The 25,119-nt window shown below is 47.8% G+C and overlaps 1 protein-coding gene across 5 annotated transcripts in view; it reads right to left on the bottom strand.

Moving 5' to 3' along the window:
• Positions 1–25,119, bottom strand: part of LOC139226609 (fas-binding factor 1 homolog) — a 200,164-nt gene that overhangs the window by 107,171 nt on the left and 67,874 nt on the right. For all 5 annotated transcript variants that reach the window (XM_070857473.1, XM_070857472.1, XM_070857476.1 and 2 more), the window contains exons 2-6: positions 9,785–9,935; positions 8,426–8,453; positions 6,848–6,889; positions 3,322–3,412; positions 739–799 (exon numbers count right to left, since the gene is read on the bottom strand). In XM_070857473.1, coding sequence (XP_070713574.1) covers positions 739–799; positions 3,322–3,412; positions 6,848–6,889; positions 8,426–8,453; positions 9,785–9,787 — 225 coding nt within the window. In that variant the 5' untranslated portion in view covers positions 9,788–9,935. The remainder of the gene's footprint in view (positions 1–738; positions 800–3,321; positions 3,413–6,847; positions 6,890–8,425; positions 8,454–9,784; positions 9,936–25,119) is intronic.

Below are 25,119 nucleotides of genomic sequence, written 5' to 3'. Positions count from 1 at the left end.
TCTAAGGCGGGGGTGTGGGACGATATGAGGTGCTCTTTCAGAGAGCCAGCACGGGCTTGACGGGCTGAATGGCCTGCTTCTGTGCTGTAACAAAAAAAATGGGCGTGCATGCCAATGGAGAACTGGATTGGGCCCAGCTCGGTGAATAGGGATGGCACGTGGAATTAGGGCAAGCACAATGTGGACTGGGTGGGCCCAATGGCCTGTTTCCGTGGCGTGATTTATATGAAATTCCATGTAGTCTCCACGTAAATTGCGGTGTCCTGAATTGGACACAATACTCCAGTTGATGCTGAACCAGTGTTTTATAAAGGTTCATTATAACTTCCTTGCTTCTGTACTTTATGCCTCTATTTATGAAGCCCATGATCCCGTATGCTTTTTTAACCACTTTCACAACCTGCCATGCCACCTTCAACGACTCGTGCATACATACCTCCCATCTCTCTGCTCATGCACCCACTTTTCCAGCAGGAAGTAACTGCATAGCGATCAGCAACAAGAAACCTGGTTGCTTTTTCCTCTTCTCCAGCCAGGAAGTCTGGTGCCAATGGTAACATACAAAATACACCCCTCTGGCAGAAATAAGGTAACTCACAGCAAATTGGGAATCGAACCTGGGATCGTCTGGTGTGTGCAGTCCAGCGTAGCACCTGGCTTTGTATATACCCAGTAGGTCAAGCTGGTAGGCATGGCCCATGCAACAGAGATGTTAAAAAGTACATGACACACACTCACCTCACTGTCCTTGTTGGCCTCCTGTGCCAATTTACTGAAAAAGTCATCATCCAGCAATGACCTGAAGAGAAGGAACAGTCACTGCATTAATCTCCACACAGCTAAAGTAAACGTTGGTCCCTTAGAGGATCAGACTGGGGAAATAATAATGGGAAACAGGGAAATGGTAGAGAGTTCGAACAAATATTTTGTATCGGTCTTCACGGTAGAAGACACTTAAAGCATCCCGATGATTGATAATCGGGGGTTATTGGGAGGGGGGAACTAAAAACAATCACTATCACTAGAGATAAAGTACTAGGCAAACTAATGGGACTAAAGGTGGACATCCCCTGGACCTGATGGCCTGCATCCTAGGGTCTTAAAAGAAGTAGTTGCAGAGATAGTGGATGCATTGGTTGTAATCTACCAAAATTCCCTGGATTCTGGAGAGGTCCCAGCAGATTGGAAAACTGCAAATGTAATGTCCCTATTTAAGAAAGGAGGGAGGCAGAAAGCAGGAAACTATAGACCAGTTAGCCTAACATCTGTCATTGAGAAAATGCTGGAGTCCATTATTAAGGAAGTATTAGCAGGACATTTAGAAAATCATAATGCAGTCAAGCAGAGTCAGCATGGTTTTATGAAAGGGAAATCATGTTTGACAAATTTGCTGGAGCTCTTTGAGGATGTAATGAAAAGGGTGGATAAAGGGGAACCAGTAGATGTGTATTTGGACTTCCAGAAGGCATTCGATAAGATGCCACATAAAAGATTACTGCACAAGATAATAGCTCACGGGGTTGGGGGTAATATATCAGCATAGATAGAGGATTGGCTAACTAACAGAAAACACAGAGTCGGGATAAATGGATCATTTTCAGGTTGGCAAACTGTAACTGCCACAGGGATCAGTGCTGGGGCCTCAACTATTTACAATCTATATTAATGACTTGGATTAAGGGACCAAGTATAATGTAGCCAAATTTGCTGATGATACAAAGATAGGTGGGAAAGCAAGTGGTGAGATGGACGCAAAAGATCTGCAAAGGGATATAGATAGGCTAAGTGAGTGGGCAAAGATTTGTCAGATAGAATATAACGTGGGAAAGTGAGAGGTTATCCACTTTGGCAGGAAAAATAAAAAAGCTAATTATTATTTAAATGGTGAGAGATTACAAAATGCTGTGGTAGAGAGATCTGGGGGTCCTTGTACATGAAACACAAAAAGTTAGCACAAATCAAATGTTGGCTTTTATTGCAAGGGGGATGGAGTATAAAAGTGGGGAAATCCTGCTACAACTGAACAGGATGTTGGTGAGACCACACCTAGAGTACTGCATACAGTTTTGGTCTCCTTATTTAAGGAGGGATATACTTGCATTGGAGGCAGTTCAGAGGTTGATTCCGAAGATGAAGGGGTTGTCTTATAAAGAAAGGTTGAGCAAGTTGGGCCTATACTTATTGGAGTTTAGAAGACTGAGGGGTGATCTTATTGAAATGTATAAGATTCTAAGGGAGCTGGACAGGGTAGATGCAGAGAGGATGTTTCCCCTCGTGGGGAATCTAGAACGAGGGGGCATAGTTTCAGAATAAGGGGTCGCCCATTTATAAAACTGAAATGAAGATGAATTTTTTCTCTCGGAGGGTTGTGAATCTTTGCAGTTCTCTACCCCAGAGAGATGTAGAGGCTAGGTCATTGAATATATTTAAGGTGGAGATAGACAGATTGTTGAATGAAAAGGGAGTCAATGGTTATGGGGAGCGGGCAGGGAAATGGAGCTGAGTCCATGATCAGATCAGCCATGATCTTATTGAATGGCTGATCTGATCATGGACTCAGCTCCACTTCCCCGCTCACTCCCCATAACCCTTTATTCCCTTAGCGCTCAAAATTCTGTCTATCTCCGCCTTAAATATATTCAATGACCCAGCCTCTACAGCTCGCTGGGGCAGAAAATTCTATAGATTTACAACCCTCTAAAAATTCCTCCTCATCTCAGTTTTAAATGGGCGGCTCCTTATTCTGAGACTATGCCCCCTAGTTTTAGTTTCCCCTGAATGGAAATATCCTCTCTGCATCCACCTTGTCGAGCCCTTCATTATTTTATAAATTTTGATAAGATCACCTCTCATTCTTCTGAACGCCAATGAGTAGAGGCCCAACCGACTCAACCTATCTTCATAAGTCAACCCCCTCATCTCCAGAATCAACCAAGTGAACCTTCTCTGAACATCCTCCAATGCAAGTATATCCTTCCTTAAATACGGAGACCAAAACTGTACGCAGTACTCCAGGTGATGAGATGTTCTTATTAGGGAGACCGCAGTGCACCCGCTGCATTAATCTCCAAATGTCAGGGGAGACCCCAGTGCATTCAGTTACAATACACATCATTATTGCACAGAAACTATAAATAACATTTGACATTACTGCTTGCGTGCAGACCCGATAGGCCGAATGGCCTTCTGTGCTGTATTATTTTTGAGTGAATACATTCCATTTCAAGTTCAAACCCCATGAAGCTAAATCTGTGCCTGCCCACTACAAATATTCAAAGGGCATGCTCACTGTTCCTACAGTCAGTCTGCTAACTTCCGTACTTTTTGTTGGTTCTGGATGGCTTGGTAACTGTTCTCCTGAGGCTGCTTCCTGACTGTGTAGTTGGGAACGCAGACTTACTGGGAGATCCATCTGCAAAACAAAGCGACAGAAATAAAACTGATGTCACACTCGCAGCTCCTCAAACAACGGCGTTCCAACATTTCGGCCCAAAATTTGCAGCCCTTACGGGCGCGTGCGAGCCTGCTTTTACCAGCGTAAGAGTTTAAATGAACATAAAAATAAATGTTTTCAATCATTTAAACATTAAAAAAACCTGTGCAATAAAAGGTTATTTTAGCCTATTTCAAACATTTACATTTATTTTTCAAAAAATAATTTTTTTTGTTTTAAATATTTAACTAAATGGCATTTAAATTAATTTTAAATATGTAATGATTTTTTTAAATTTATTTGATGTGCACATGTAATTTTTCAGGTATTCCTATTCATGGTTATGGGGAGGGGGATTCCATACATACAGAATCCCCATAAGCATGAATTGGGATCCCCCCTTCTTTCATTCGTTGGGCCAGGCCATGTGATCAAACTGCCTGCGCCCCTGGGAATGTGGGCCTCTATCTGTGGGCACCCGGAGAGGCCCAGGACCGCCAGTCTCCGTATCTCCCAGACCACCAGGTACGCGGGAATTTTACTTGCGTATCAGAGGCATTTCCCCGCGGGAATCCTCTGGCCGCAAATTCAGGGTCATTATTCTTGAATGTGCAAGTGCATGTAGGCAAACCCATAAAAAGGCTAATAGCATTTTGGTTTTATGAATAGGAACACAAAGTACAATAGTCATCATCATAGGTGGTCCCTCGAAATGAGGATGACTTGCTTCCACGCCAAAAAGGGATGAATTCACAGGTGTTTCAATGAAGGACCTAATATTCCGGGTCCCGAAGTACATGTTGAAGGGTGGAAGATGCCTGTGCGTGGATTTTTTTAACGTGGGGTGGCCGTTGCACACCAGCCACCACACGGGCTTGATCCAGTGGCAAGATGACTGGAGACCAAGCTCTGCTGCATGGACCTAGTGCGCACACATATCGCAGTGTGGGCTGGCCCGTGCTGCCCCTGGGCGCACATCTCTTCTGGCCCCAAACTCTCGCCTCTCCAGGGCCCAGTACAATAGTAAGGAAGTAATGAGAGAAGTTAGGCCACAGTTAAATGACCATGCACAGTTCTGAATTTTCCATGATAGAAAGGACATTAAAGCCACAGAGAGCATTTAGCATAAATGAAAGGGGAAACTATAGTTATGAGGAGACTTGAGATACTGGGTTAGTTTCATTGGAACAGAGGAGGCCAGGAATGAGTTTTAATAGAAATTTTAAAAATGATGAAAGGTTTTGATGGAGTGAATAGGGAAAGACTATGGGATCGAAATTGGGTTGTGGACGCCGCCTGTTACCGCAAACGGGCGGCAAAGGCCTACCTTCGACGGTAAGCGGCGTTGGTGTCTCGCCCCAAATTCAGTCGGTTCTTTGGCAATGCTGCGTCGGTTAATGCCACCCGCGCGGTGACATCATCCAGCGTACAATGCCTCTTCAACGCCTCGGTCGCGAAATTTGCATTGTACGGCAGGCACAGCCTGGAAAACGTCGTCATAACAGAGCGGATCTTGAGCAGAATCGCCCAGAAAGGAAGGCAAGTTTTGCTCTTTATTTATTTCTGCATGTTTTCATTAGTTTTAAAGAGTGGGGAAGTGCGTGTGTGGATCGGAGAAGTTTTAAGTTCTTTTAATTTCCCAATTTTTTTCCAAACATGGCGGCAGCCTCCCGTGGGGAAATTCAGTCGACTTGCTGAGCTCCCGCCCGAGGATGAATGCGCAACGCCACTTTTTAGTGCTGCTCTCTCATCTTTGGGTTTAAAAACTGAATTTGGCCTTTGGAGCCTGCACCCAACGCCCGGTGCTAAAATCAGCCTCAGCCAGTGACACCGTCTCAAAAATGGCCATAACCAATTTCGACCCCTATATCCTTTTCTTGGGGGGGTGAGTGGCAAGGGGCTGTGAATTTAAAATTATCAGAATGAGCAAAGCGGTAGGAGAAATGCCTTTATGCAGAGAGTTGTTGGTGCATGAAATGCATTGCCACGGGGAGTGGTTGAGCCAGAGACCATTGCATCTTTTAAGGGAAAAGTGAATAAATACTTAATGCAGATGATAACACAGGGCTATGGGGAATTAGCACCCATGGGATTTGTTTTGGATTGTTCCAGCAGTGAGCCATGATAGACTCGAGAGGCCGAATGGCCCCTTTCTGTATTATCAACAGATATGGTTCTAAATCTTGGCTCTACCAACCTGCACCCAAGCTCTCTGGGACTTGGGTAAGAGATGTGCATCCTTGTGAGGATCGTGTATGAACTCTATCCAGCAAACAGAAATTCAGCAGGTGTAGGTTGGTTGCTGGGCAGTTTGATTCAGAAAGTCGAACACGGCAATAAATCTCCTCAGATGGCAGATAGTTAGATATGGCCCTTACATCCAAATGGATCAAAGGGTATGGAGAGAAAGCAGGAAAGGGGTACTGAGGTTGAATGATCAGCCATGATCTTATTGAATGGTGGTGCAGGCTCGAAGGGCCGAATGGCCGACTCCTGCACCTAATTTCTATGTTTCTACGTTTCTATATGGCTGACCAAATAAAATACATATTTTTTCTCCACCCTGCATCCTCAGCATGTTGAAGTTGGGACTCACCGCACTGTCTCCTGCTCTTTCATTCCCAAGACCTCAAAACTGGGCCTTCCTTCCCCATTCCCTTCTTCCGAAAATCTTCAGGATATTAAAACCAAAGCTGCCATCAATTCCCCGTTACTATTTGATTTAATTTGTCATTGCTGCTACTCTATTCAACGTTGGTGTTGTCCTACACTCTGCTTTAGTACTGCACTTTGAGATTTTCCAATTAAAACAACAACTTGTATTTATATAGCGCCTTTAAGGTTGTGAAACATCCCAAGGTGCTTCACAGGAATATTATGAGATAAAAAATTTGACACCAAGCCACAAAAGTAGAAATTAGCGCAGGTGATCAAAAGCTTGGTCAAAGAGGTAGGTTTTGAGAAGAGTCTTGAAGGAGGAAAGAGAGGTAGAGAGGCGGATAGGTTTAAGCAGGGAGTTCCAAAGCTTGGGGCCCAGGCAGCTGAAGGCACGGCCACCGATGGTTGAGTGATTATAATCAGGGATGCTCAGCAGGGCAAAATGAGAGGAGTGCAGACATATCGGGGGGGGTTGTGGGGCTGGAGGAGATTACAGAGATAGGGAGGGGCGAGGCAATGGAGGGATTTGAAAACAAGGATGAGAATTTTGAAATCGAGGCGTTGCTTAACCGGAAGACAATGTAGGTCAGCGAGCACAGGGGAAAAAAACAAGGATTTCTGCATTCAGGTCTCTGTGACACAGAGGATAACTCATCATCATGTGGTTAAGCAGCTGGACTAATCTGTCGGCTATGGATTGTCAAAGAAATAAAGTTAACAAATATATGTGTAATGAATCCAGCTAGTACAACTTACCATCTTCTCCAAGGAGATCATCCAGTACGTCATCAATCGACTCTGAAACAGAGTGCAGTCACAGTAATATCAGAGAACTTTGCACTTTCGCTCCCAGCATACCATGCAGTGAAGGCAGAGCATGATACAGCACAGAAGGAGGCCATTCAGCCCAGCGTGTCTGTGCCGACTCTTTGAAAGATTTATCCAATTTGTCCCACTCCCCCTGCTCTTTCCCCAGAGCCCTGCATATTGTTCCTTTTCAAGTATGTATCCAATTGCGTTGGGACATCCGGTGAATTCACGATCGGGCTTGCACCAAATGGAGACTGAACGTTTTCTCAAAGGGATACAGGCTCAATTGGTGGGTTCCATGTTGATGCAGGTTATTCAGAGGGAAGCAGCTTTCTGCGGTACTTCAGTTAAGTAACTCTGAAATCCCAGCAAGGGGGGGGGGGGGGTCAGAAATTCTCTCACAGTTAACGTGAGTTACCCCAGTTCTCAGAATGGATTCCTGCACAGCAGCAGGACAACGCCACAAAAATCCGCCTTCTATACCAGGAAGACTGTCTGCAAACATGGAACACCCCACATCTACTCTTCAGCCCAAAGAAGCACGGGAAAGCCAGTGCCTAGCCCCAAGGAGGGCATGTGGAGAGATCTGCGGCCCAGACCATCGAACATTTCCATTAAAATCAACGGACAGCAATGAGAGTGGGCAGAGGGATGGACAGAGCAGATTTCATAGTTCCTCACTGGTATCCTATTCCACTTTTTAAAAACAGTTGCACATTTGCCGTTTTGCAGCCGAAAAAAAGAGTTTGCACTTGGAAAGTCGCAGAGCACTTTGTGATGAAAGAGCTAATGTGCTGTTTTTCTTCCCTTTTTTTAAATGCAATGTGCCCAGCCAGTAAGCTTGTCTTCCCAGGGAGGCTCTTCCATAGTGGTTCAAAGTCAATGCCGTAACGGCAATCAGTGTCATCACGCCAGTTCACACTGGGCTCCTCCTGGTCCGTAATGTTACCACAATGGCCTGGAGACAAAGAGACCCAACATGGCTGGTCTCCACTTTAAAAAAAAAACTTCAATGATTATTTGTACACATTTTTTGCTTTTATCGATAAAGGAATAATGGGTTATGGGGAGCGGGCAGGGAAGTGAACCCGAGTCCACGATCGGATCAGCCACGATTGTATTAAATGGCGGAGCAGGCTCGAGGGGCCGTATGGCCTACTCCTGCTCCTATTTCTTATGTTCTTATACAATGCCCTCCCTTCCCAACACTTTCCTTTCTCTATAAATTACCATAAGCATTTCAACAAATCGCTTCTCTCCGAGGGTCATGCATCTTTGGAATTCTCTACCCCAGAGAGCTGTGGAGGCTGGGTCATTGAATATATTTAAAGGTGGAGATAGACAGATTTTTGAGTGATAAAGGAGTCAGGGTTATGGGGAGCGGGCAGAGAAGTGGAGCTGAGTCCATGATCAGATCAGCCATGATCTTATTAAATGGCGGAGCAGGCTCGAGGGGCCGAATGGCCTACTCCTGCTCCTATTTCTTATGTTCTTATGAAATGAGGAAGCATACAGATTACTCACCTCGAAAACCTTTCTTCTGTTTTGATCCCTGAAACACAGTTTGTTCATTTAAATTATACATTTTCAAAGCGGTTTGTTGAAAGTAAGAAAACTTCTAAAAGTTATTCGTGTGGAACCATGCCAAAATTTTAAACCTCTGGTAACTTTAGCAGAGGTAGAACATCTGATACTCAAGTGTTAAATTAGATTAAAGGTGCCCCTACAATGCACCATTGAGTATTCCCAGGCTACATACAGCAAGGACTGCATTATGTCTTGTGGTCTTTTTTGCCCTGCTTACTCTGGATATTTTGGTTGCTGTATTTTTAGACTACTTCAATAGGAGAGTCTTCACTCCCTACGGCGTTGAGAGTAATGCTAGGTACATTATGAGCGAGTGCCCAAGGCAACAAAAAGAAAACATTTCTTTAAATTTCTTTACTACTGGATCTCTCCTGTGTCCCCACAGGATTCTCCTCATCTCGGAGAGCAGCAGCACTATCAGACCTTGTTACAGACATTAACTGGGAAACACATTTATTGATGAGTAAACGATGGTCAATAAATCGCAGTATCTCACAATCTCCAATCCAAAAGTGTATTTTATATTGTTATTCTTTTCTTTTTATATTCATACCAATTATGTGAGCTAACAGGAGGTCTTTGAAAGTTTCAGATTGACTGTCTCCAAACTAATTAAATATCCAAAACAGTTGCCAGAGCTTTGTGAACAGGTCTGCTAAATCCAAATAGGAGCTGGCAGCCACGCATATAACTGAAACAATCACAGTACATTTGTGCGATTGGCTCCACCCTCAAGCCAACAGTCTCAGAGACAACCAAACAGAGGTCCGAGCAACAATTGCTCAGGAGGGAAGAATTAAAGGAGCGCAGACATCTCGGGGATTGTGAGGCTGAAGGATAGGGAGGGGCGAGGCCATGGAGAGATTTGTAAACAAGGATGAGAATTTGAACATCGAGGCATTGCTTAACCGGGAGCCAATGTAGGTCAGCAAGCACAGGGGTGATGGGTGAGCAGGACCTGGTGCGAGTTTGGACACGGGTAGCCGAGTTTTGGATCACCTCTAGTTTAGGTAGGGTAGAATGTGGGGGGCCAGCCAGGAGGGTGTTGGAATTGTCAAGTCTAGAGGTAACTAATGTTGTACCCGAGAGTGCTTGGTGGTAAAGTGTAATGGGAGCTTTACTCTCTATACAAGCCATGCTGTACTTGACCTGGCCGTGCATACCTAAAGGACATATTTCTCAGAACTTTTGATGAATACAAAAAAATTTAAGTTCCAGGTATGTGTGCCATCATAGTGCTGCTATTGTTTCAACTCTGGTGGAATAATTGATTCAAAGGACAGTTCCCCCACTTACCATCTCTGGTCACTTTCAAAACCAGGCCGCAGCAAGGACAATCAGTGACTCTGCCTGTGAGCAAGATTTGAAGTATGCATCAATCTTGGCCAGAATCTAAGGTTTGTATAGCATTAGGGGACGAGGGCTGCACCACTCATCTCTTCAAAGACTGAAAGGGAAAGGAGTAGTGAGTAAAGTACAATTTTAAGCAGCATAAAACAGTAGCTATCTGGGAAATGTTGGATTACTTTGGTAATACTGTAGTTAAAAAGGGCGAGGCCCTACCCTCAAACATTTATCGGCGAAACACATGCAATTGTTTTTTTTTTAAATGAGGAGATTAAAAAAATACTTCAAGTGCATTGTGTTCATACTCTGTTTGTTGCACGCTCTCTCACTGAATGGGCATTAGGACCCTGCGGGAGCTATTCACACATTGCTGTATACATGCTGGTCCATGTTGGTTTGGGACACTATTTTGGGTTGTTGCTATAAAGGACATAGTGAAGTTACTTTACTCCTGGTTCAGTTAAGTCTGTTTATTCACGTACACAACAAAGTGGCTGCTAGCTATGCCACATTTCTGATGTGCTTAGCAACCCCTACCTTGGCTGCTCATCATTTATCACATGGGACAGAGATCTTGGGAGTGAAGCTCAGTGATGGGACTTGATCAATCCATACCCAACCTTCAGAAATGTGACAAGGATATTGCAGCTTAGGGAGATCAGACACAGAGTGACAAGTTGTTTCCCCTGGTTACATACTGGTGGTAATTTTAAATCAAATCCGTCTCACTGCCGTGGGACACACCTGCTATGGAATGCTGCTGTGTTTGTCTCTGTAACATAGAAACATAACATAGAAACATAGAAAATAGGTGCAGGAGTAGGCTATTCGGCCCTTCTAGCCTGCACCGCCATTCAATGAGTTCATGGCTGAACATGCAACTTCAGTACCCCATTCCTGCTTTCTCGCCATACCCCTTGATCCCCCTAGTAGTAAGGACTTCATCTAACTCCTTTTTGAATATATTTAGTGAATTGGCCTCAACAACTTTCTGTGGTAGAGAATTCCACAGGTTCACCACTCTCTGGGTGAAGAAGTTCCTCCTCATCTCGGTCCGAAATGGCTTACCCCTTATCCTTAGACTGTGTCCCCTGGTTCTTGACTTCCCCAACATTGGGAACATTCTTCCTGCATCTAAGCTGTCTAACCCCGTCAGAATTTTAAACATTTCTATGAGGTCCCCTCTCATTCTTCTGAACTCCAGTGAATACAAGCCCAGTTGGTCCAGTCTTTCTTGATAGGTCAGTCCCGGGAATCAGTCTGGTGAACCTTCGCTGCACTCCCTCAATAGCAAGAATGTCCTTCCTCAGGTTAGGAGACCAAAACTGTACACAATACTCCAGGTGTGGCCTCACCAATGCCCTGTACAACTGTAGCAACACCTCCCTGCCCCTGTACTCAAATCCCCTCGCTATGAAGGCCAACATGCCATTTGCTTTCTTAACCGCCTGCTGCACCTGCATGCCAACCTTCAATGACTGATGTACCATGACACCCAGGTCTCTTTGCACCTCCCCTTTTCCTAATCTGTCACCATTCAGATAATAGTTTGTCTCTCTGTTTTTACCACCAAAGTGGATAACCTCACATGTATCCACATTATACTTCATCTGCCATGCATTTGCCCACTCACCTAACCTATCCAAGTCGCTCTGCAGCCTCATAGCATCCTCCTCGCAGCTCACACTGCCACCCAACTTAGTGTCATCCGCAAATTTGGAGATACTACATTTAATCCCTTCGTCTAAATCATTAATGTACAGTGTAAACAGCTGGGGCCCTAGCACAGAACCTTGCAGTACCCCACTAGTCACTGCCTGCCATTCTGAAAAGTCCCCATTTATTCCTACTCTTTGCTTCCTGTCTGACAACCAGTTCTCAATCCATGTCAGCACACTACCCCCACAATCCCATGTGCTTTAACTTTGCACATTAATCTCTTGTGTGGGACCTTGTCAAACGCCTTCTGAAAGTCCAAATATACCACCAACTGGTTCTCCCTTGTCCACTCTACTGGAAACATCCTCAAAAAATTCCAGAAGATTTGTCAAGCATGATTTCCCTTTCACAAATCCATGCTGCCTTGGACCTATTATGTCACCTCTTTCCAAATGCACTGCTATGACATCCTTAATAATTGATTCCATCATTTTACCCACTACCGATGTCAGGCTGACCGGCCTATAATTCCATTATCTCTCTCCCTCCTTTTTTAGAAAAGTGGGGTTACATTGGCTACCCTCCACTAGATAGGAACTGATCCAGAGTCAATGGAATGTTGGAAAATGACTGTCAATGCATCCACTATTTCCAAGGCCACCTCCTTAAGTACGCTGGGATGCAGTCCATCAGGCCCTGGGGATTTATCGGCCTTCAATTCCATCAATTTCCCCAACACAATTTCTCGACTAATAAGGATTTCCCTCAGTTCCTCCTCCTTACTAAACCCTCCGTCCCCTTTTATATCCGGAAGGTTGTTTGTGTCCTCCTTAGTGAATACCGAACCAAAGTACTTGTTCAATTGGTCCGCCATTTCTTTGTTCCCCATTATGATTTCCCCTGATTCTGACTGCAGGGGACCTACGTTTGTCTTTACTAACCTTTTTCTCTTTACATATCTATAGAAACTTTTGCAATCCGTCTTAATGTTCCCTGCAAGCTTCTTCTCGTACTCCATTTTCCCTGTCCTAATCAAACCCTTTGTCCTCCTCTGTTGAGTTCGAAATTTCTCCGGGTTCGCTGCTATTTCTGGTCAATTTGTATGCCACTTCCTTGGCTTTAATACTATCCATGATTTCCCTTGATAGCCACGGTTGAGCCACCTTTCCTTTTTTATTTTTACGCCAGACAGGAATGTACAATTGTTGTACTTCATCCATGCGGTCTCTAAATGTCTGCCATTGCCCATCCACAGTCAACCCCTTAAGTATCATTCGCCAATCTATCCTAGCCAATTCACGCCTAATACCTTCAAAGTTACCCTTCTTTAAGTTCTGGACCATGGTCTCTGAATTAACTGTTTCATTCTCCATCCTAATGCAGAATTCCACCATATTATGGTCACTCTTCCCCAAGGGGCCTCGCACAACGAGATTGCTAATTAATCCTCTCTCATTACACAACACCCAGTCTAAGATGGCCTCCCCCCTAGTTGGTTCCTCGACATATTGGTCTAAAAAACCATCCCTTATGCACTCCAGGAAATCCTCCTCTACCGTATTGCTTCCAGTTTGGCTAGCCCAATCTATGTGCATATTAAAGTCACCCATTATAACTGCTGCACCTTTATTGCATGCACCCCTAATTTCCTGTTTGATGCCCTCCCCAACATCACTACTACTGTTTGGAGGTCTGTACACAACTCCTACTAACGTTTTTTGCCCTTTGGTGTTCTGCAGCTCTACCCATATAGATTCCACATCATCCAAGCTAATGTCCTTCCTAACTATTGCCTTAATCTCCTCCTTAACCAGCAATGCTACCCCACCTCCTTTTCCTTTTATTCTATCCTTCCTGAATGTTGAATACCCCTGGATGTTGAGTTCCCAACCCTGATCATCTGGAGCCATGTCTCCGTAATCCCAATCACATCATATTTGTTAACATCTATTTGCACAGTTAATTCATCCACCTTATTGCGGATACTCCTTGCTTTAAGACACAAAGCCTTCAGGCTTGTTTTTTTAACACCCTTTGTCCTTTTAGAATTTTGCTGTACAATGGCCTTTTTTGTTCTTTGCCTTGGGTTTCTCTGCCCTCCACTTTTCCTCATCTCCTTTCTGTCTTTTGCTTTTGCCTCCTTTTTGTTTCCCTCTGTCTCCCTTCATTGGTTCCCATCCCCCTGCCATATTAGTTTAACTCCTCCCCAACAGCACTAGCAAACACTCCCCCTAGGACATTGGTTCCGGTCCTGCCCACGTGTAGACCGTCCGGTTTGTACTGGTCCCACCTCCCCCAGAACCTGTTCCAATGCCCCAGGAATTTGAATCCCTCCCTGCTGCACCACTGCTCAAGCCACGTATTCATCTGCGCTATCCTGCGATTCCTACTCTGACTAGCACGTGGCACTGGTAGCAATCCCGAGATTACTACTTTTGAGGTCCTACTTTTTAATTTAGCTCCTAGCTCCTTAAATTCGTTTCGTAGGACCTCATCCCTTTTTTTACCTATGTCGTTGGTACCAATGTGCACGACGACAACTGGCTGATCTCCCTCCCTTTTTAGAATGTCCTGCACCCACTCCGAGACATCCTTGACCCTTGCACCAGGGAGGCAACATACCATCCTGGAGTCTCGGTTGTGGCCACAGAAACGCCTATCTATTCCCCTTACAATTGAATCCCCTATCACCATCGCTCTCCCACTCTTTTTCCTGCCCTCCTGTGCAACAGAGCCAGCCACGGTGCCATGAACTTGGCTGCTGCTGCTGCCCTCTCCTGATGAGTCATCCCCCTCAACAGTACCCAAAGCAGTGTATCTGTTTTGCAAGGGGATGACCACAGGGGACCCCTGCACTACCTTCCTTGCACTGCTCTTCCTGTTGGTCTTCCATTCCCTATCTGGCTGTGGACCCTTTCCCTGCGGTACGACCAACTCGCTACACGTGCTACTCGCGTCATTCTCAGCATCGTGGATGCTCCAGAGTGAATCCACCTTCAGCTCCAACTCCGCAACGCGGTCCGTCAGGAGCTGGAGGCGGATACACTTCCCGCACATGTAGTCGTCAGGGACACTGGAGTCGTCCCTGAGTTCCCACATGGTACAGGAGGAGCATAACACCCGACCGAGCTCTCCTGCCATGACTTAACCCTTAGATAGGCAACAACAATGTTAAAGTTTACTCAGTGTTATAGAAGAGAAAAAAGAAAAACTACTCACCAATCACCAGCCAATCACTTACCCCCTTGGCTGTGACGTCACCTTTTGATTTCTTTCTACTTCTTTTTTGCCTTCTCTCCCCGCTGCAGCTGCACAGGTAGGCCTCTCGGACTGCCGCCACCTCTCGCTGCCGCTGGGCCTTTATAGGCCTCACCAACAGCAGGAACTCCCGCCTCTCGGACTGCCGCCACCTCTCGCTGCCGCTGAGCCTTTTATAGGCCTCACCAACGCCAGGAACTCCCGCCTCTCGGACTGCCGCCACCTCTCGCTGCCGCTGAGCCTTTTATAGGCCTCACCAACGCCAGGAACTCCCGCCTCTCGGACTGCCGCCGCCTCTCGCTGCCGCTGAGCCTTTTATAGGCCTCACCAACGCCAGGAACTCCCGCCTCTCGGACTGCCGCCACCTCTCGCTGCCGCTGAGCCTTTTATAGGCCTCACCAACGCCAGGAACTCCCGCCTCTCGGACTGCCGCCGCCTCTCGCTGCCGCTGGGCCTTTATAGGCCTCACCAACACCAGGAACTCCCGCCTCTCGGACTGCCGCCGCCTTTCGCTGCCGCTAAGCCTTTATAGGCCTCACCAACGCCAGGAACTCCTGCCTCTCGGACTGCCGCCGAGCCTTTATAGGCCTCACCAACGCCAGGAACTCCCGCCTCTCGGACTGCTGCCGCGCCTTTATAGGCCTCACCAACGCCAGGAACTCCCGCCTCTCGGAGTTCATCATCATCATCATCATAGGCAGTCCCTCGGAATCGAGGAAGACTTGCTTCCACTCTAAAAATTAGCCCTTAGGTGGCTGAACAGTCCAAAACGAGAGTCACAGTCCCTGTCACAGGTGGGACAGACAGTGGTTCAGGTAAGGGGTGGGTGGGACTGGTTTGCTGCACGCTCTTTCCGCTGCCTGCGCTTGATTTCTGCATGCTCTCGGTGATGAGACTCGAGGTGCTCAGCGCCCTCCCGGATGCACTTCCTCCACTTCGGGCGGTCATTGGCCAGGGACTTCCAGGTGTCGGTGAGGATGTTGAACTTTATCAGAGAGGCTTTGAGGGTGTCCTTGAAACGTTTCCTTTGCCCACCTTTGGCTCGCTTGCCGAAACATATAGCAAGTTGCATCTTCAACCAACATCAGAGCAGAGGGAACACACACTGTCTCTTGATACTGGCTTATGCCACATGCAAAGAAAATGGTCATCAGTCGTTCTGAAAAAAGTTTACTTAGATCACTGCCTTGTGTTTGTCTCCAATCGGTTGGGGGGGCTTGCTCGTGCACAATCTGGCTGCTGCATTTGCCGACAAAACAACACAACCATGCTTCAAAGGCAATTCATTACTTGTGAAGCGCTTTGGGACATCGTGGATTTGAAAGGTGCTCTACTTCTTGATGGGCACCGAAAACTGCTCTGCAGCAACACAAAAGTGGCAATAGAATTGCAGACTCACAACTGAGATTTGCTGTTCCATAGCCTCCTACCACCGCATCGTGTTACGGGCCTTTGCTCTGCCAGCCATGCATGGTGGCAGCCTTAACTCAGTGGGTAGTACTCTACTCTGAGTCAGAAGGTTGTGGGTTCAAGCCCCACTCCAGAGACCTGAGCACAAAATCCAGGCTGACACTCCAGTACAGCACCACAGGAGTGCTACACTGTCAGAGGTGCTGTCCTTCGGATGAGACGATAAACCGAGGCTCCGTATGCCCTCTCGGGTGCACATAAAAAGGTCCCGCAGCACTATTGTGAAGAAGAAGTACGAGGGTTTATTTCTCCAGAGATTGAATTGAAAAGTAGAGAAGTTATGCTGAACATTGGTATCGAACCTGGTTCTGTTGTGTATCTGTAAAGCATGCACTCCCATATTCCGCCACCAGGGAGCGCATCCCCTAAAGTCCTAAGGGATCCCAGCATCCCTTGGGAGCACTGTATATAAGCCGGCCCCTAAGGCCTGTTCTTCACTCGAGTGTCTTAATAAAGACTGAGGTCACTGTTACTTTTTAACCTCCCTGTGTGCAGTCTCATCTGTGTTAGGAACACAATAACTGACGATGAGTATACGAATCCAACGCAAAGATACAGCAAACTGTGGGCATCCTGGAGACGTTCTCGGAGGGTGAGGACTGGGAAGCCTATCTTGAACGGCTAGGCAAGTACTTTGGAGCCAACAAGCTGGATGGAGAAGGAAGTGCTGCAAAAAGAAGAGCGGTCCTCCTCACGATCTGCGGGGCACCGACCTACAGCCTCATGAAGAATCTTCTGGCTCTGGTGAAACCCACAGATAAGTTGTATGAGGAGCTGTGTACACTGGTTCGGGAGCATCTTAACCCGAAGGAGAGCATGCTGATGGCGAGGTATCGGTTCGACACGTGCCAGCAATCTGAAAGTCAGGAAGTGGCGAGCTACGTCGCCGAGCTAAGGCAACTTGCAGGACAATGTGAGTTTGATAGCTACCTGAAGCAGATGCTCAGAGACTTTTTTGTACTGGGGATTGGCTACGAGACCATCCTACGAAAACTTGTGTCTGTAGAGACACCGACCCTCAGTAAGGCCATTGCGATAGCACAAGCGTTTATGTCCACCAGTGATAACACCAAACAAATCTCTCGGCACACAAGTGCTAGCAATGTTCATAAAATAACTGGAACTGTGCGAGCAGAACTGTGCGAGCAGAAATGTACAGGGCAGAAACGATGAGTCTGCAACTGCCTGCAGGCCTCAGGTGACCCAGATGACTGAGTCCACAACAAAGGATGAATGCAAGGCAATTCACACCTTGTTGGCATTGTGGATGCTTCCATTCAGTCTATTCACGCCACTTCAAAGGGTATGTTTGCAAGAGCTGCGGAACAATAGGGCACTTCCAACGAGCTGCAAGCTCTGCAAAACCTGCTAACCACCACGTGACAGAGGAAGATCGGTCCATGGTGGATCAAAGCAATTTCGAGTCTGAGAGAGAGGAGGCAGATGCTGAAGTACACGGGGTGCACACATTTTCGACGAAATGTCCACCTATAATGATAAATGTAAAATTGAATGGTTTACCCGTTGCCATAGAACTGGACACTGGTGCTAGCCAATCCATCATGAGTAAAAAGATGTTTGAGAGACTGTGGTGCAACAAGGCACTCAGACCAGCCCTGAGCCCCATCCACACGAAACTGAGAATGTACACCAAAGAGCTCATCACTATCCTGGGCAGCGCCGTGGTCACGGTCACCTACGAGGGCACGGTGCAAAAACTGCCACTCTGGATTGTGCCGGGCGATGGCCCCACACTGTTTGGAAGGAGCTGGCTGGGCAAAATCCGCTGGAACTGGGATGACATCCGAACGCTATCACATGTCGATGAGGCTTCATGTACCCAGGTTCTTAACAAATTTCCTTCCCTTTTTGAGCCAAGCATTGGAAACTTTTCCGGGGCGAAGGTGCGGATCCACTTGGTCCCAGAGGCACGACCCATTCACCACAAGGCGCGAACGGTACCTCACATGATGAGGGAGAGAGTGGAAATCGAGCTGGACAGGCTGCAATGCGACGGCATCATCTCCCCAGTGGAATTCAGCAAGTGTGCCAGCCCGATTGTTCCAGTATTCAAAACTGATGGCACGGTCAGGATTTGCGGCGATTATAAAGTAACTATTATTCGTTTCTCGCTACAGGACCAATACCCGCTACCTAAGGCAGACGACCTATTTGCGGCGCTGGCAGGAGGCAAGACGTTCACCATGCTCGACCTGACTTCGGCCTACATGATGCAGGAGCTGGAGAAGTCTTCGAAGGGCCTCACCTGCATCAACACGCACAAGGGACTGTTCATCTACAACAGATGTCTGTTTGGAATTCGGTCAGCTGCAGCGATCTTCCAAAGAAACATGGAGAGCCTACTCAAGTCTGTACCACGCACGGTGGTCTTTCAGGACGACATATTGGTCACAGGTCGGGATACCGTCGAGCACCTACAAAACCTGGAGGAGGTCCTCCAGTGACTGGATCGCGTAGGGCTGCGGCTGAAGAGGTCGAAATGCATCTTCATGGCAAAAGAAGTGGATTTTTGGGGGAGAAAGATCGCGGTGGACGGCATTTGGCCCACAGACGCCAAGACAGAGGCTATCACTAATGCGCCCAGACCACAGAACGTCACGGAGCTGCGGTCGTTCCTAGGACTTCGCAACTATTTTGGAACTTCCTACCGGGTTGAAGCACCCTCTTAGAGCCCCTACATGTGTTATTGCATAAAGGTGAGAACTGGGTATGGGGAAAAAAAACAAGTAATTTCTTTTGAGAAAGCCAGAAACATTTTATGCTCCAACAAACTGCTTGCATTGTATAACCCATGTAAAAGACTTGTGCTAGCATGTGATGCGTCGTCGTATGGAGTCGGGTGTGTATTACAACAAGCTAACGTTGCGGGGAAGTTGCAACCTGTCGCCTATGCTTCCAGGAGTTTGTCTAAGGCCGAGAGGGCCTACAGCATGATTGAGAAAGAGGCATTAGCATGTGTGTTCAGGGTAAAGAAAATGCACCAGTACCTGTTTGGCCTCAAATTTGAGCTGGAAACCGATCACAAGCCCCTCATATCCCTGTTCACTGAAAACAAGGGGATAAATACTAATGCCTCAGCCCGCATACAAAGGTGGGCACTCGCGCTATCAGGGTATAACTATACCATCCGCCACAGGCCAGGCACCGAGAACTGTGCGGATGCTCTCAGTCGGTTACCATTGCCCACCACGGGGGTGGAAATGGCACAGCCCGCAGACTTGTTGATGGTCATGGAGCGTTTGAAAATGATAAATCACCTGTCATGGCCCGCCAGATTAGGACTTGGACCAGGCAAGATTCTTTGCTGTCCCAAGTAAAAAACTGTGTACTGCATGGGAGCTGGGCCAGCATTCCCGTTGAAATGCAAGAGCTAATCAAGCCGTTTCAGTGGCGAAAGGATGAGCTGTCCATTCAGGCAGACTGCCTGTTGTGTAGTAACCACGTAGTGCTATCCAAAAAAGGGCAGGGAGTCGTTCATCTCGAATCTCCACAGCACACACCCGGGTATAGTAATGATGAAAGCGATAGCCAGATCCCACGTGTGGTGGCCCGGTATCGACTCTGACTTTGAATCCTGTGTACGGCAATGCCGAGTGTGTGCTCAGTTGAGCAACGCGCCCAGAGAGGTTGTGGTCCTGGCCCTCCAGACCATGGTCGAGGATCCATGTCGACTATGCGGCCCGTTTCTCAGTAAAATGTTCCTGATGGTGGTCGATGCTTTTTCAAAATGGATTGAACGTGAAATAATGTCGGGAAGCACCACCACCGCCACCATTGAAAGCCTGAGGGCCATGTTTGCCACCCACGGCCTGCCTGACATACTGGTCAGTAACAACAGGCCATGTTTCACCAGTGCCGAATTTAAAGAATTAATGACCCGCAATGGGATCAAACATGTCACCTCGGCCCCGTTTAAACCAGCCTCCAATGGGCAGGCAGAGCGGGCAGTACAAACAATCAAACAGAGCCTTAAATGAGTCACAGAAGGCTCACTCCAAACCTGCCTATCCCGAGTACTGCTCAGCTACCGCATGAGACCCCACTCGCTCACAGGGGTGCCCCCGGCTGAGCTACTCATGAAAAGGACACCTAAAACCAGACACTTGCTGATCCACCCCAACCTGCATGATCAGGTAGAGAGCAGGCGGCAGCAACAAAATGTAAACGATGGTCGCGCCAGTGTGTCACGGGAAATTGATCTGAATGACCCTGTGTATGTGCTAAACTATGGACATGGTCCCAAGTGGATTGCGGGCACGGTGATAGCTAAAGAAGGGAATAGGGTGTTTGTAGTCAAACTAGACAACGGACAAAATTGCAGAAAGCACCTGGACCAAACGAGGCTGCGGTTCACAGACTGCCCTGAACAACCCACAGCAGACACCACCTTTTACGAGCCCACAACACACACCCAAAGGATCAACACCACCACCCCGGACCAGGAAATCGAACCCATCATGCCCAACAGCCCAGCAAGGCCAGGCTCACCTAGCAGCCCTGCAGGGCCAACAACACGCCAGACCAGCGAGGGCACAGCCAACAACCAGAATAGACATTTGTACCGAGACGGTCCACCAGGGAAAGAAAGGCTCCCGACCGCCTCACCTTGTAAATAGTTTTCACTTTGACTTTGGGGGGGGGGGGGGGGGAGTGATGTTGTGTATCTGTAAAGCATGCACTCCCATGTTCCGCCACCAGGGAACGCATTCCCTGAAGTCCCAAGGCACACTGTATATAAGCCAGCCCCTAAGGCCTGTTCCTCACTCTGGAGTGTCTTCATAAAGATTGAGGTCACTGTTACTTTAACCTCCCTGTGTGCAGCCTCATCTGTGTTAGGAACACAATAGGTTGGACCACACTTGGAGTACTGCATATAATTCCGGTCGCCATATTATAAAAAGGATACAGAGGCACTGTCGAGGGTGCAGAGAAGATTTACATGGATGGTACTAGAAATGCGAGGTTACAACTATCTGGAAAGGATGAACAGGCTGGTTCTCTTTTCTCTTGAAAAGAGAAGGCTGAGGAGTGACCTAATAGAAGTTATTAAAATTATGAAAGGTTTTGATAGAGTGGATACAGAGAGTGTGTTTCCATTTATGGGGAAAATCATAACTAGAGGCCATCAATATAAGATTTAGTCACCAAGAAATCAAATAGGGAATTCAGAAGAAACTTCTTTACCTAGAGGAGTGGTGAGAATGTGGAACTCACTACCACAGGGAGTGGTTGAAATGAATAGTATTGATGCATTTAATGGGGAGGCTAGACAAACACATGAGGGAGGAGGGTTCTGCTGATGGGGTTAAATGAGGAACAATGGGAGGAGGCTCGAGTGGAGCATAAACATTGGCATGGACTGGTTGGGCCGAATGGCCTGTTTCTGTGCTGTATATCCTCTGTAAGAGCAGGGGAGTGCTTCCTGGTGTCCTGGCCAATATTTATCCCTCAACCATCATCACTAAAACAAATGATCTGGTCATTATCTAGGCAAATGCTCAACATTTGTACACCCTCCAAGGAAAGGCATTAAAGATGGTGGAGATAGAAAGAGATTTGGGCATTCTAGTGCATACATCCTTAAAGGTACACGAGCAATGCCGTGCAGCGATAGCTAGAGCAAATAGGGTGTTGGGGTGTATCCATAGGACAACTGAGTACAAGACGAGGCGTACTGTCGTCCTTGTACAAGACCTTAGTCAGGCTGCACTTGGAATACTATGTCCAGCTTTGGTCTTCTCACATGGTGAGTGATATTGAGGCTCTGGAAAGGGTGCAGAAGAGGGCCACTAGCTTAGTTATCAAGATAGGTTAAATGAGTTGGGACTCTAGACCTTAGGGCAGTGCAGACTTAGGGGGGATCTGAGCGAGGTTTATAAGATAATGAAGGGAATAGACGGTGTTCCAGCTGACAATTTATTTCAATTAAATAGGTTAGGCAGGACCAGGGGTAACACATTTAAGGTGTATAAGGCGAGATATGGATCTCTGGAATAAGCTGCCGTTTCATGTAGTGGATGCAGACTCGAATAATTCCTTCAGCGAGAGCTGGATTCTTTTCAGGCTGGGGTGGAGATCACCTCTTACAGAAGGTTGGTACTGCAGGGAGTTCAGGGCCAGAGTGATCTCGTGGACTAGTTTTGATCGCCTAGATGGGTCAGAGAGGAAATTCCCAGATTTTTTTCCCCCAAATCGGCCTGGGTTTTTTAAATCTGTTTTTTTGCCTCTCCCAGGAGATCCCATGGTTTGGGGTGGGGTGGAGTGTTTATGTTGTGATACACAAGGTATCGCAATTATGTGGGACAGGCTCGATAGACCAGATGGTCTTTACCTGTCCGTCACTGTTCGTATTATCACATTGCTATTTGTGGCATCTTGCTGTGTACAACTTGCTTGCCGCTTTGCCGACATCACAACAGTGGCTACCCTTCACAGAGCAGTTCATTAGCTGTAAAAGCGCTTTGGGAATGTCCTGAGGTGCGCTGTGTCAATGCGGGTTGCTGTATGTGTGACAGTACAATGTGAGCAGGCAGCGCCCGTGCATCAGTGAGCAGCAGGCCCAACCAGCCTCACCCCCACACACCCCGCCTCACCCCCTCATCCCTACATCCAGCCTCACCCACACACCCCGCCTCACCTCCCCCCTCATCCCCACACCCAGCCTCATCCCTTCACCCAGCCTCATCCCCACATCTCCACACCCCCACACATAAGAACATAAGAATTAGGAACAGGAGTAGGCCATCTAGCCCCTCGAGCCTGCTCCGCCATTCAACAAGATCATGGCTGATCTGGCCGTGGACTCAGCTCCACTTACTCGCCCGCTCCCCATAACCCTTAATTCCCTTATTGGTTAAAAATCTATCTATCTGTGATTTGAATACATTCAATGAGCTAGCCTCAACTGCTTCCTTGGGCAGAGAATTCCACAGATTCACAACCCTCTGGGAGAAGAAATTCCTTCTCAACTCGGTTTTAAATTGGCTCCCCCGTATTTTGAGGCTGTGCCCCCTAGTTCCAGTCTCCCCTACCAGTGGAAACAACCTCTCTGCCTCTATCTTGTCTATCCCTTTCATTATTTTAAATGTTTCTATAAGATCACCCCTCATCCTTCTGAACTCCAACGAGTAAAGACCCAGTCTACTCAATCTATCATCATAAGGTAACCCCCTCATCTCCGGAATCAGCCGAGTGAATCGTCTCTGTACCCCCTCCAAAGCCAGTATATCCTTCCTTAAGTAAGGTGACCAAAACTGCACGCAGTATTCCAGGTGCGGCCTTACCAATACCCTATACAGTTGCAGCAGGACCGCCCTGCTTTTGTACTCCATCCCTCTCGCAATGAAGGCCAACATTCCATTCACCTTCCTGATTACCTGCTGCACCTGCAAACTAACTTTTTGGGATTCATGCACAAGGGTTACCTTTACGTCGAGCCCCCTCCCAGGTGGTGTGCTCTGGCGAGGTATTTCTTCCGCCAGCAGCTCGACCTCAATTATGACACGCAGCTCCTGTTTGTGAACTTGGGGGGTGCCAGGACCGCCCTCCGGGAGCTGCCTGTCTTTTACAGGGAACTCATCAGGGTCTGGAACAAAGTCTCCACCAAGCGCAGCTCTCCGCCGGCTGGAGTGGCGGCCGTCCTGCAGGAGCCGCTGCTCGGGAATCCGTACCTCCACGGCCGAGGCTTCATGTGGCGGTCGGAAGAGAGGGCTGTGGCTGGTGAGGTGACCAGGGTCAGGGACCTGCTCGATGGCGGAGGAGCGGGCTGGATGGCGCCAGTCACGCTGGCGCGGCGCCTAAATTCTGCCAACGTCCGCCGCGCGGCCGATGCCATCGAGTCGCTAAAAACAGCTCTGGGCCCTGACTCCGTTAGGTGTATCGAGGAGGCTCAAGCACGTGGGGAGATCCCGTCCGAACTGACCCCCGTCCGGACGGAATTCCTCATCGGCGCCAAACCCCGGAACCTCCCTCGGGGGCCGGCGCCTCACAACTTGAGCCGCCTCGGGGAAATCCCCTCCGTGCCTTTCAGTTCCGCGCGGAGGGGTTTCCTGTACGGGCTGCTCCTGCACACCCTCAACTTTGCCATCCTCGCCGGCCGTCCGGACACGCCATGGCGCACCATCTTGCCGTCCGGAGGAGGCGGGGGTCCCCGATGGAGGGCACTCTACGCAGGGGTCCTCCCACTATTCATCGGGGACTTGGCCTGGAGGGTGGTGCACGGAGCAGTGCCGTGCAACAAATTTTTAAGCCGGTTCACGGACTCCCAGGCCGCCTGCAATTTCTGCGGTCTGGAGGAGTCCGTGTTCCATGTTTTTATTGAGTGCACAAGGTTGCAGCCCCTGTTCCATTATTTGAAGGGGCTGCTCCTGAAATTCTGGCTGCACTTCAGTCCCACTCTCCTGATCTTTGGGCACCCTGTGCGGAGGGGTGCGGGTAGGTCCGAAGGCCTCCTCGTAGGACTGCTCCTGGGCACGGCCAAGGGTGCCATCAGCCGGTCCAGGCAGCGGGCGGTCGAGGGGGTCGTTCAACCTGACTGCCTGCCTCTCTTCCGCTCTTACATCCGGTCCAGGGTGTCCTTGGAGATGGAGCACGCGGTGTCCACCGGTACGCTCGCGGCCTTCCGCGAGAGGTGGGCACCGGAGGGACTGGAGTGCATCATCACGCCCGGCAACCAAATTTTAATTTGATTTTACGTTTTAAAGTTAATTTGTTTTAATTGCCGGTGCTTTTAGTGTCCCCTTCCCTTTTATAGGGGGCACTGGGGAAAAATTGTGATTTTAGTGCCCAAAAAAAAAAAAAAAAAAAAAAAAGAAAAAACAAAAAAAAAACACAAAAAAGGGGGGAAAAAAAAAAATGGGCCTTGTAAATGTCTGGAG

The sequence above is a fragment of the Pristiophorus japonicus genome, chromosome 16, assembly GCF_044704955.1.
Source record: "Pristiophorus japonicus isolate sPriJap1 chromosome 16, sPriJap1.hap1, whole genome shotgun sequence".
NCBI classification, from domain to species: Eukaryota; Metazoa; Chordata; class Chondrichthyes; family Pristiophoridae; genus Pristiophorus; species Pristiophorus japonicus.
Note: the sequence above shows the minus strand (reverse complement) of the source record. Positions and strands in the feature narration are given on the sequence as shown.